This window comes from Apiospora hydei (assembly GCF_038363865.1).
Source record: "Apiospora hydei strain CBS 114990 chromosome Unknown utg000002l_segment0_segment0, whole genome shotgun sequence".
NCBI classification, from domain to species: domain Eukaryota; kingdom Fungi; phylum Ascomycota; class Sordariomycetes; order Amphisphaeriales; family Apiosporaceae; genus Apiospora; species Apiospora hydei.
The window spans coordinates 2317881-2330455 of NW_027117361.1; the positions used below are offsets into that span (position 1 = coordinate 2317881).

The window sequence follows — 12575 nt, forward strand, 5'->3', positions numbered from 1 at the left end:
ATCGCGGGACGACGGCGACGACGTGGCGAGTGGCTGGCTGGCTGGCTGGATGGAGATGAACGGCCGCGGCAAGTAGCATGCGAGATCTGCTGTGCTTGATCAGCACTGTAAATTTCATTGGCAGTAGATGCAACACCAATAAGTCGTCGTGTATGCATATCAAAGAGCAACTGGCTATATGTCATCCGGTACCGGGATATTTCCTGTTACATCCGTTTATAGCAGGCTGCGGCCAACAATATGACAGGAATTGTTCTCGAAGCAAGGCTAGTGCTGCCAAATTGCACTGCACAGAATGACCAGTCACAAACTCGTCAACTATAGGCGGGGGAGAGATCCTGTGTACTGTAGGGGATAAACATATACTCGCTTCCAACCTGGATCTTATTATGAGGCTGCCCATGTCCATGTCCAGTCACGTCTCTGTTTCCAACCCAGTCGCCTGGGTTCGTCACCGCCGATGCGGTCGGTCGCCTGATTTGGACGGCCTTGAGAAGCAAACAACCCGAGGTTTTGTTTGATTTGCGCCACCATGCTCATTGTTGTTTACCATCGCCGCCGCCGGCGTCTCGTCCGCCTCGCCCGGAGCCTCAGGACAATGCGACATTGCGACATTGCGACAGCAGCATGCAAGGGCCGGCCGCGTTAGGGTTTGGTCACCGGACTTTTGTCCTACGGTCGTACAGCACATGCCGTCTCTCTTACTACAACAACCTACCCATGATCTTTTGCTGTGCTACCTACTCTGCTACTTACCAGTGCGAGATCGCTCTCGGCCTCTCTCCCCTTTGGGGCTCCGCCCTTCTCTCGTGACAACGACTGCTACTGTGTGCACATCACAGACAGAACTTGACGTACGTGCACGCTTCACGATGTAACGGTCTATTCCTTGCTGACATCCCACGCCAACGCACGTCGTCTTTTTTACTGGGAAGGGGGACGCCTGGCGAGTAAGTGGCGCGCATCCGCGGCAGCGCGGCCACGAAAGGGTTGCTCTCTTGGGAATGGTTTGTTTCCTCCCTTAACCCTCCACCTCCCGTTGGTGGCCTATCCGCCGGGCCCTGCGCGTTACTTGGCGCATCCGGGCCTGGTGAAGTTTCGTCAACGACTCGTCGCAGCGTCGCAGCATATGCGGCCTACCCAAATGAACATCGTGACAATCCTATCCTATAGGAGTTCGCCCGACTCCGCCCCCGTCGGTACTTGGGCGCGATATGGAGAAGGGGAAGGAGATAAGGAGGAGGAGGAGGAGGCCTTAGTCCAAAGTAGCAGTAGTGGAGGATTGAGGGGGCGGAAGAGGATGATACTGGTGATGATGGACTTGCGGGCGGTCCTTTGCTCTGCATAGTTCTTCTGCGTCTTCTGCGTCTTCCGCGCCACGCGCACCCACAACCCATGCATGGCCTGGCCCATATCGGCCGGATCGGTTCCCCGCGAAACAAGAAAACTGATGCTCGGCCCAGGGTTGCGACGACCGATTCGAGGCCGGAAAGAAGCCCGGCTCCCCATTCTGCGAAGAGTACAAGTAAAATGGAGGGGGAAAACAGGATAACACACTGTAAGCCACGCCGCCCCAGTTAGATGGAGGGGTATGGGACTCGGGCAAGATAAAGAAAAGTAAAAAAAAAAAAAGATAGAAAGAAAGAGGGGGCATGTTCGTTGCCCCTCTCGTCTTAGGGCTTCGCGACTCAGCAGATAAGAATGACAGGGCTCCATTAATTATGTCACTGCGGTTAAACTCGCCCAAAAAGCAAGCAATCGTATGTTGATCAAATCCCACGATGGGTGTCGGTCGACGGGCTGCCTGCCAACTGTGCCGCCAATTGACGGGAATGACAACAGCAACAACAAGAAAAGTGCCCGCCCCCGCCCCTTGCCAAAATCTGGGAGGTTGATGACCGGCCAGGTTGAAACGGAAAGATTTGAGTAATTTTAGCCATTATTCCCAGTCTGAAATAGCTATAATTGAAACATGTGTGATGCATCGGAAACCGGTGATCATGGCAGGATTCGGAAAGAAGATATGGAGGAACGTCCTAAAACAAGTCTCTGACTTTCCTCTCCTGGTACCACATGCCTGCAAGGCATCACTCGCTGCTACATACCTCTGGACCGACTGGTTGCGGTCGCTGTCCCTGCATGCCCGCATGTATGCATCCTGAGGCTGATGGACGAGAAATCATGAAGCTGAGGCTCTCGTTCTCGGTTTTCGGTATTCGGATCAACACAATACACATGCTGATCCTTTGACGAATGATCTTAGGATGTAATAAGTATACCACCTCTGGGGTTTAGGTAAGCGCTCTTTTTTTTTCTTTCAATGATCTTCTTCTTCTCCTTCTCTGTATCCACTGACAAACACCCAAGCCACGCCGTGCGACTGGTTCGCATGAATTTGGGGCACTTGACGGTGAGTAACAGTTATATTGGCAGTGACAGCGACAGTGACAGTGGCAGTGGCGCGGCGTGGTTCGTTGCTTGTTTGCGACTGGATGATGGCCTATCAACGGCCTATAATAGATGCTATTATACATATAGGTAGGTACATAGTGCAGGCATCTTTTTCAAATATTTGTTGTTGTTCCTCTCCCCCTTACCCAAGTACCCGGATCCCCGTGCTTTGGGACGAGGGAGGTAACGGCATACATACTTAGATGCCATGTACTACTTTCTCCTATTCGACTACATACGCAGATAAATACATACTTCCCACCTGTCTCATTACCTAAATCAGTGGTGGTTCTTGTTTGAGTTGGGGGAGATTGGCGAAATGGCTAATGCACTGGGCGGGTGAGTCAAAATGCAGGCACCACCTGCAGACTGGAGTGAGTGGGTGTGGGCACTCTAGTTCAGTACTTACCTACTGACAGACTGCCTCTGATACATTGGGGGGGGAGTCATGAAGAAAGAAAAAGAAGACAAAGAAAAAAGAAAAATTCCCCTTTACCATGCAGCGCACCTACATACATCATGCAGGCTGTAGTGAGTACAGTAGTGCCGAATAGGATTTCATGATGATCATGTCACATCTCTTTCTTCTTGTCTCCCTGGCTGCAGGAGTTCGCAGTAGGTTCGCATGAGAAAAGAGTGGGGCAACTCAGGTGCAAATATCCCGCCTGCAGCCGAGCTGATAGGCTCAGGTCTACCGCAACAGTGCTGGATATCAGAGCGTGGAAGTCATGGAGAGATGTTGACTCGAGGCGGTTGAATTGATAGAAGTCAAAGAAGGCTATTGAATACGTAATCGGATGGCTGAAGAGAAAATTGAATACGTAATGTGCCAGCAGGCTGATATAAGGTTTTCCCTGTCTCTGTCTTCCTGTCTTCCTTCTAGGGGGCCAAGGGGCCTTCTCACATGAACTAAGGCCGTGAGCCGCAGGAGATTTAGCGGCAGAGGCAGGTCCCAGATTCGAAAAGAACCGCCCGACTTAGACATCATAGACCTGCCGCACGAGAATTGCCAAAGAGTCCATTCGCTTCGACTCTTCCAAAGCGGTTGCATCAGACAGTAGCTCGAAGCAGACACCGCGATGGGGATCGGGATCGGGAGAGAGCGGCGCCAACGACGACTCGAAGGGAAATGGCACCACGTGTTCTGCATATATAAACTATCGCGAGGCTTCTGTCTGGGCCATGCTGAAAAAACCTTCCTTCAGCTTATACCCGAAGGCCTTTTGGCTATGTAGCCGCAGCAGTAGTCCAACGCTGCGGCCCTTCGGCCCTGCGTCTGTAGCCGCCCGGCCGCCTTGCGCAAGACGCCGCTGAAGTCTATATTACATTATGTATCTTGCATCCCCCTTAGCCCCCCCCTGAAGCTGAAGCTCTCAGATACCAAGGCCCCCGGTCGGATCGAATCCTCTTCTTGTTCTGCCGGTTGGTGGGAAGTCTATGCTATAGGAAAACGGCCCTATCTGATTCAGGAGCCGCCGCCTGTCTTCACGAGATTCCTTCCTCCTCCAATTTCCGTTGCTTCTGCTGTTGACGCGTCGAATGTTCTGGTCGAGAGTCATGTCGATCAGGTTCGGAAGAGGGCAGAAGAAGACGACGACGTCACAATATGGCTGACGTGTCGGGGGCTAAATAAAAAAGCAAAAGACGGAGATGTGCTCGACGATACCAAACCCGTTGGCTCTTGAGTTAAGAATATGCATAGAGTATTTGCCCAGAGTGCTTGTGTGGAATGCTTGCCTTGCCACTGCTCAGTCGAGCATTGTGCGTGCTATTTCCATCTCCGGTTCAGTGCGCGCGTCGAGGAGTTGATGATCGTGATGGATCGCGGTTCCCACTTGGGCCCTCAGGGGAAGAGCAGATCTCTCTGCGCATTATTCGAAGCGATCTTACGACTACTTGCTGTTCCTGCATTTTATCTATTTCAGATTCCGTGGCTCCGCACCCGCGAACCTACCTCCCTTTTTGCTGGCTGCTGCAGTAGTACTGGTACAAAGTCTCACGGGCATGCTTCGGCGTGATAGTCACGACGCCGTTATTGTGAAAATATTGATTTATATATATAGATAAAATATAGAACATTTTCCTGGGGCGAGATATAATAGCAATATCAATACATCAATACTGTCATTTTACTGACAGACTAAGGAGTTTGGTACGCGAGATGGCCCCTACATAGACCCTGTACCACGCCGCCTGAACCGCAATGCCCGCCTGCCCGCCTGCCCGCCTGCTCGCTCTGGCTCTGGGCTCCTCCTCCAGGGCACACGTGGATAGCTAGCTGCTCTTCCATGGAAGTACGCTTCTTGGGACCGTCGCTTATCTATGAGCTGGACCGTACGTTGATGGAGTCTGGGGGACAACAGCAGCAGCAGCAGCAGCCAGCGACATCGGTTCTACTGGGTACTACTATGACCATGGTGCTCATGTGATCAAGGAGCAAGTGTTGGATGTTGCCGTCGCCGCCTCAATGGGGTTTAAGATTACGACATGGGAGCGTTACCATGGTTGGGCCGTTAACAGTCTGGCACAGTGCCCGTCCTGCGTTCCAGCCAAGCTGAGAAGGGGGATAGATGGATGGATGGAGAGATAGATACCAGCGTACGGCGCAGTGCAGGGGACGTACCTACCTACTACTGGAGACGGAGGGAGAGGGAGAGAAGGATGGTCGGGAGTACCTACCACCACGCGGCTTTCGCTGCGAAACCTGAAGCTAGGGGGTGGACGGATGGGGATGCCCAGGGTTCACGCGCGTGTAATGCTTGACTCGCAAGCTATTTTCGTGTCTGGAATTCTGGATCTGGAGAATACATCGAGTGACTTGGAAATGGGATGGAACGAAGCGGATGCGAAATAAACTTTGGCATCTGAAATTCGCTGGTGCTGTAACCCACCAATCTCGATGGAGATGATGGGATGGGATGGGATGCCCAGGGAACTGCTCCGTACCTGCGGACATGTCGCCTGGCAAGAGATACTTCGGTTATGCCCAGTGTATTTGACCACGGCGGTTTTATTCTGTCGATCAATAGGACTCGAGCCAACGATTGTATTGGGAATTAATTGTCTTGATGGGCCGACCCCTTTTAGGGTCGCGGCAGTGTGTATGAATGATCGCGCAAGGAGTCGTCGATATCGGTTTAATTATATGCCTCAAAATAGTCGGCTGCAGATGACTACTTCCGGAATGGCTGTCCAGATTGGGAGCAGTCCTGCTTCTTCTTGTCGAGCTCCTCTTTCCTTGCCAGCCATTCTGATTTCATTTCCGTACCAAGTGCCGTGAGTTTCGAACCAGTATCTGGGCAAATCTGGATATGAATGGATTCGCTACCAAACTTTTCCCCATCGACCCCATGCCGAAACGGGCAGCATTCCCATGTCTCTGTCCCTGGTCCCTTGGTCATCGGCCACTATTATCATGCTAACGGGGGCAATCAGGCTAGCAGCAAAGATCCAATCGGGGGCACGATGGGGACTGTTAGGCCGTGATAGGGGTCTACGTAGTATTGAGCCCACTTACGTCACGGCTGGCTTGCTTGCGAACGATCAAGTAGATACGAACGTCTCGCCGGGTTGGGATATGTCGGAACCAGCAACTATTCCTTGTTTTCCTTCCCTCCGGACAATTGTGAACGATACGACACGAGTCCAGGCCTCGACGAAATAGACTTACACGCGACAGCAGGCATGGCATACCCCCGGGACAGGCCTAGGTGCACCGTACGTGACTTGGCCGGAGCGGGAAGGCGGAACGGGTTGGACGCCCAGCTAGAAGTAGACGTGGTAGCCGCTTTTGCCCGCACCTCCACTACCAACATTGCAAGCAGGCCGGTTCCTTAGTAATTGCGATCGGTAGCGGTACCCAGCCATTTCCTCTCTGGGGGATTGGTTGTATGCAGTACAGCACCACTGCCTACGTCCGGTGGGCAAACCCCATCCGCGATCCAGGGTTGGCAGGGATAAGGTTGCTGACAACTACATTGCATTCCTGCAACGGCGGAAACAACGACGGTCGACGTAGTAATAGAAACCGGATGATGACTCGAGTCGAGTGTTCGAGGCAACGAAACCTTCTTCTCCACAAGCCCGCGAACAAACGAGGCTTTTCGGATCGACCTCCATCCATCTGTCTCCCCCAATGCCAGAGGGGGATCCCAACCCTCTTCCCAAGGCCTGCCCTCAGGGTCCGGGCCCGAGCAAGGACGTCCCCTGCTGCACAACCCGGAGTGCTGATCCCGCGATCTGTGCTGTTTTAAGCTATGTGAAAGTTAGGACCATCCCGCCATACCCCGGGTTTTCCCTCTTGGACCCGTGGGCAGATCTTGCTAGCTAGCGGCAGCAGTCCAATCGCACTGCCCATCATTCAAACGACGGTACGCACAGCATCCACTGCATACCCCAGGGTAAGGAGGAACACCTGATATCAAAGAAGCAACATGCGCGACGCAGATCGATGGACAAGAATAGGTGCCGTTCTCTCCGGCCTATCCCCCCGCCCCCCCTCCTAGCCGCGCCCTCACTGGCTAGAAAGGGAAAAGACCAGAAGACCTAGTCCGTAGTCTAATCACTTGCTTGCCTACTTAGTGAGTCGGACTAGCTTCAACACTATTGGTATACTTAGAACACTGGCGATCCTGCAAATGGGTAATTCCGCCTGAGGGCGGAACCGACACGAGATCCTAAGGAAAGCTACACTTGGTAGCGCTCGTAACGCCCGGGGAGATAACCGGAAAAGGACAAGAAGAGGCCGACCGGCGATGCGCTCACCTGCCAAGCGTTATGTGCTACGTAGTTGTTGGCATTGCCATAGTTTGGTGCCAAAACGTGGTGGCGTCTTTTTTCTCCTCCTGGCGCCCGCTTGTCGGGAGGAGCGCCTCAGCGCCACCTGAGAAACGGGTTTCGTTCCCATTGAGTTTGCAGCTTCTCTTCCGGATATGAGAAGAGATGATGACCAACTCTAAAAGTCCGAGATCGTCTACCAGTAGTCTAGCCCATCATATGCCGAGCTGGTGCGCACGCACATCTCGCCATCAGCTGTCATGCCCGCTGTCGGTTTCCTAGCTTCATCAAACTCTTCAAACTGATCTGCCCGAACCCGAGGTAGTTCACAGCCTGGTAAATAGCAGACAGCGGATCCCCGGCATTTCCCACAAGGAACTGCCGGCACGATGGCCGCGTCTAAGGAAGTGAATGGTGATCTTGGGGGCCATCTCGAACCCCTAAATGACCTGGAATGAAAGGGTTGACGCTTGTAATGAGGGATTACCCAAGTCAATGCCATGCACACGAGCTGGCGCTTACGAAGTTCCCCAGACGGCGTAACGGCGTCAGCCATGCAGTTTTAGTTCCAAGGGAGCAATTTCAAACACGCTGAAAACACCCTTATGCGTGGCGTTTGGCTGCAGACTGACTCGACTGGCTTATCAGGAAACTGAAGCTGCAATTGCCGGTAGTTTCCACAGAAACGCTGTTCTCAGCAAGAACAAGAGCTCGACTCAATGAAACGAGACGATGGTGGTTGTTTCAGGGGTGTCAGCGTCTGGTCTGATCTAACTACCCAAAGCCCACAGAGATCACTGACAGCCACCGTAATGCGGTAAGACTTCTCGTGACGTTGACGCACAATAGACACAAGCGATGCATGCGCTCCGCTAGATGAATCAGCGATGGATAGGTCCACCCAGTGTCGCTGGTGAGCCAGCTGGGGCAGCTACTAGACTGCCAAGGGACGCATTCTCGTACCCGGTGGCACCGCCCGTCCTGCTGAACCCGCCAGTCTGCTCCCATTGCAGCAACTATCACAGGCGAGGGTCACGACGCAGTACTGGTCTAGCCATGCCAAGGAACACCTGGTATTTGCGCAGTGGAGATCCGTCCTGAGAAAAGCACGCCAAAAGCGGCATTGGCACAGACATGATTGAACATCTGTTCGTGAATTGGAGTAGGTTTGGCACCTGCGGCAGTCTGAGCTGAGCTGAGTGGTACCTGCTAACACTGATCAGTCGGGTCCTGCATGGGCCCCCGATGTTTTTGAAGCGTTCGGTCTTTGATTTCGCCGGTAACCATTCCAGGAGTCTGGATAATCAAACACAGGTGGCCGGCGCTAGGTGATCTACGCGTATCCATTTGGCGGCATTCTACAGTCATCGTGGGCTGCACTCGTTTAATCAGTCCTTGGTCCTTGGTTGCAGTTGCCGTATACTCTGGACATTTGGGAGGGTGCTCGCATCAGGCCACAACTGCGGAGGTATAATAAAGGCCGTGTACTCCGAATGTTCGTAATAAGCAGCCGAGTCCTGCGGTGCTGTCGCATTAAGGGATCAAATTACACTTGACGTGCAGTGTCCGAGCGACGGGCCAAGAAAGGCATTAAGATGGTTCGCGATAATGAATATCTATGCTAGGCACATGGCGATGACTCCTAGGCCATGGCAGCTGCAACTTGTTGACCTGAGTACCTGAATGTATCGGTTAGCTTATTGCTACCATTCGAAGAAGAGTTACCTTGAGCGTTGGCCGGATCCATATCGAACGCAAGACGGCATTCTAAGAGATCTATGTTCAATGGAATTCGGTGGATTGATTGTGGAACGAGTAGGCGACAGCTTCCAAGGCAACCCTTATCTTGTCACAACTTGCCAACGCCTTCACTCATTCTTATGCATAACCAGTCGTTATAATAGTTGTAATGCGATATAGCGTTGAATCAGTGTGATGTCTGTGATCCAGACATTCCGAAGGAAGTCTCCTCGGTCGTCTATTCACCGCTCGAGCCCAGTCTTTCGCGCTTCGGGCCATTCATAGAGGGGTATCATGGCCGCTGGCCTGGAAGTAGAAGACAATTTCCGCTTTCTGGATCTTTTGGACATCACTCACGATCCTTTGGTCCCTGTTCTCTGGTCCCTGTTCTCTGGTCCAAGGCATGCAAAGACCTGCTGCAGGTTGCTGATCGGAAATAGCTGTGGCCCGCTGTACTGGCCTGTATAGGGGAGGTCTCAACTAGTAGCCCTGCATTAAATCGGGTTGGGAGCCGAGGTATTGTATCATCATTTCACAAGAAGAATGAGGCTTAGGAATCGACTCGGTGAATGGGGTAGTTTGCTCCTGAGGGCGAGAAATGATAGGTGGTTTTGATTCTCACACCGCCGACACTCGACGACTGCGGTATAAGTTAGCAAGGGGCATGGTCCACCCCTTGCCCTGCGTTCCAAACTTTGGCCCTGGGCAAGATGCAGGGGTCATGTTATCCTGGATCTTCGTGATCTCCATGGACCCTCTCGTCAGCCTAACTAGGCGGAGCTGGCGGAGGAACATATGGTCTGACACCTTGGGGAAGAAGGCTTGTCGCTGTATCAGGTATTGATGAAACGACTAAGTGGGATTTCCACATTGTTCTTCTGGGTGGCCCTCATCTATCTGCATGACGTGAGATTTTATTTGGCCCAAGTCGCAGCTACCGCCACGAGGCTCAGGTTTCTTGGGTACCGAGGTGTCGGATGCCACGTACATTATGGATACAGAATAGACCATGCTAATCATATCATCGCGATGTTGTCTTGTATTGTCGCGCGAGATGAATACCTCTCTTAGGTGCAACAAGGCGCCTGGTGCCGGCACATATTGTTCCGCGTGCTGATCTCTTTGCCGGGACTGGGCAGCCGCAAGGGTGGCTCGAACGGCGAACCAGATCTTTCAACGGGGTGGATGTCTGTCAAATCTGACAGACTGGGTTGGCTTCGACCTGCAAGGCCCTTATGCAATACAACCCTACAATTTTGACGAGTTCCAAAATAGCCCAACTGGTACTCTCTGGTCTGGTTTCAGCCTTTTCTTTTCTTCTTCTCGGTCTTCGCTGAGAAGGAGCTGTCACAATGCCCCGTGAGTGGTCAAGTAGCCACAGAAAAGTGACATGTTCTCACCCGAGGGAGGTACTTTGGCGGTACAACGCCAGAACAGCGAAACTTCTGCACTGCTACTCGCCCATATTAGCCCATGTCGCGTAGTGAATGGCGGCTGATGGACGGATCGCAAAGGAGGATCTCGCATCGGATTATGCTAGGAGCGGTTGCCAGAGCGAAGCCATCTCTCCACGGCTACAAAACCAAAATTTGCTCGTCATCTGAGTAGTGATAAGTCAACGGCTGCTTCGGGTCGCTAATGCCTCTGTCCGAGTGCGCGACGCGGAGCCAAAGTCCATCCGACCGTAGTAGTAAAAAGAAGCGGATAAATTACTACAGCGTCAGTGGCTGGGCTAGGGTTCTGGCGTGCAGCTTAGAAGAGAGCATTCGGCGATACCTTTCACATGTCGTTGTAGCGGTAGTCGAGAATAGAAAGCGATAAGCATCATGTAGGAATGTGATGTTTCATGTGGTTTGTTTCGAATCGCCGCTGTCGCTGCTTACCTCCTTACCTTTCATCCTATCGCCGATAGGCGTAAGTGGGGCATCGACGACCTTCAGTGACGTTATGCCTCCAACCCCGCGATTCAAGTGGCATAAACGCCGAGGAGATAGCTGCAGGAATGGCTGTCGAGCTCGGCAGTGTAGTTTTATTCGTAAGTAGGCAGTGATTATATATCAAGAGCAAATGCAGCTATAGGACCTCTGAGAGAAGAAAGAAGAATCAGTTGTGTACAATTGATCTGCTGAATACAGGACCATTCTCAACATACTTCAAATAACCCACCAGCATAATGTCCAAGGTACTACTTACAGGTATGAATGCACATTGTCCCTCAACTGGAGCCGTCGAGGAGAACTCGGTACTGACAATATTCACGCATAGGCGGATCTGGCTTCATCGCCGGTAGGTCCCTTTTCGAGGCCGTAGCTTTGCGACTGAGCAGGGCCTAAGCTAACCATCCGTCCAGCTCATGTTTTGGAGCTTCTACTCCAGAGAGGCCATGAAGTTGTCACGACGGTGCGATCGGAGGACAAGGCGTCCAAGATCCGGTCTGCTCACCCAGAAGCGAAGCTATCTATCGTGATTGTACCGGACATCGCACAACCAAATGCCTTCGATGAAGTCATGAATACACCAGGTCTCGAGGCCGTCATCCACAGTGAGCAATACCCGCGCTTCCGCTCCTCGCTGGCGAGATCCTGTGAGAGACTAACCGTAAAGCAGCCGCCTCGCCTTTCCATTACAATTGGACCGATCCCAAGACGGAGCTGTTGGATCCTGCCATCCTGGGCACAACGTCCGTCCTCAAGGCGATCAAGCAATACGCGCCCGGCGTCAAGCGTGTCGTCATCACCAGCTCCTTCGCCTCTATCCTGTCGGATGCGGGTCTCCAGGACCCCAAGAAGGTCTTCAGCGAGGCCGACTGGAACCCCAACACCTACGAGGACGGGCTCAAGGACAACAAGGCCACGTCGTACCGCGTGTCCAAGACGCTGGCCGAGCGCGCCGGCTGGGACTTTGTCAAGAACGAGAAGCCCAACTTTGACCTCGCCACCATCTGCCCGCCGCTCGTCTTCGGCCCCGTGGTGCACCACCTCAACTCGCTGCAGGCCATCAACACGTCCAACGCGCGCTTCGTCGACGTGATGCAGGGCAAGATGCGCGACGAGATCGCGCCCTCGGGCGTCCACTTCTGGGTCGACGTGCGCGACGTCGCCCTCGCCCACGTCCAGGCCATGGAGAAGCCCGAGGCCGGCGGCAAGCGCTTCTTCGTCCTCTGCGGCAAGTTCAGCAACCGCGAGCTCGTCGCCGCCGTCCGCAAGAACTGCCCCGAGCTCAAGGACAAGCTGCCGGCCGAGGACGCCAAGGGCGGCGACTACCCCGAGGCCGGCTTCCCCGGCTACGACAACTCGCAGGCGACGAATGTCCTGGGCATCGAATGGATCCCACTCGAGAAGAGCGTCACTGACACGATCAAGAGCCTGCAGGCTGTGGGTGCTTAGGAGCAGAAGCCAATGACTAGATACCTAAGCTGTTCTGTCAACAGTATCTCTATTGCAAGAGAGAAGTCCGATCAAAAGAATAAAAAAGATTACTCTATCAAATCAATGCCGTCTGTGAAAGCTGCTTTTCGATGCACTCTAATCCACCCGCCAACTGACATAACAATACCTGATACTATTACATTTACCACGTGTACTTTGGATTGCCGCTCTGCTCTTACT

At 53.0% G+C, this 12575-nt stretch overlaps 2 protein-coding genes across 2 annotated transcripts; one reads left to right on the forward strand and one right to left on the reverse strand.

The window, feature by feature from the left end:
* Nucleotides 1–1167: 1167 nt before the first annotated feature.
* On the reverse strand, nt 1168–1413 carry PG997_000755 (uncharacterized protein; the record flags this gene model as incomplete). Its single annotated transcript, XM_066805070.1, has 1 exon — nt 1168–1413. The coding sequence occupies one exon, from the start codon at nt 1411–1413 to the stop codon at nt 1168–1170; it is 246 nt and encodes an 81-aa protein (XP_066674843.1).
* A 9727-nt stretch (nt 1414–11140) lies between these two features.
* Nucleotides 11141–12353, forward strand: PG997_000756 (NAD dependent epimerase/dehydratase; the record flags this gene model as incomplete). The annotated part of the gene is made up of 4 exons (XM_066805071.1): nt 11141–11162; nt 11233–11253; nt 11318–11509; nt 11575–12353. The coding sequence occupies 4 exons, from the start codon at nt 11141–11143 to the stop codon at nt 12351–12353; spliced, it is 1014 nt and encodes a 337-aa protein (XP_066674844.1).
* Between the last annotated feature and the right edge of the window lie 222 nt (nt 12354–12575).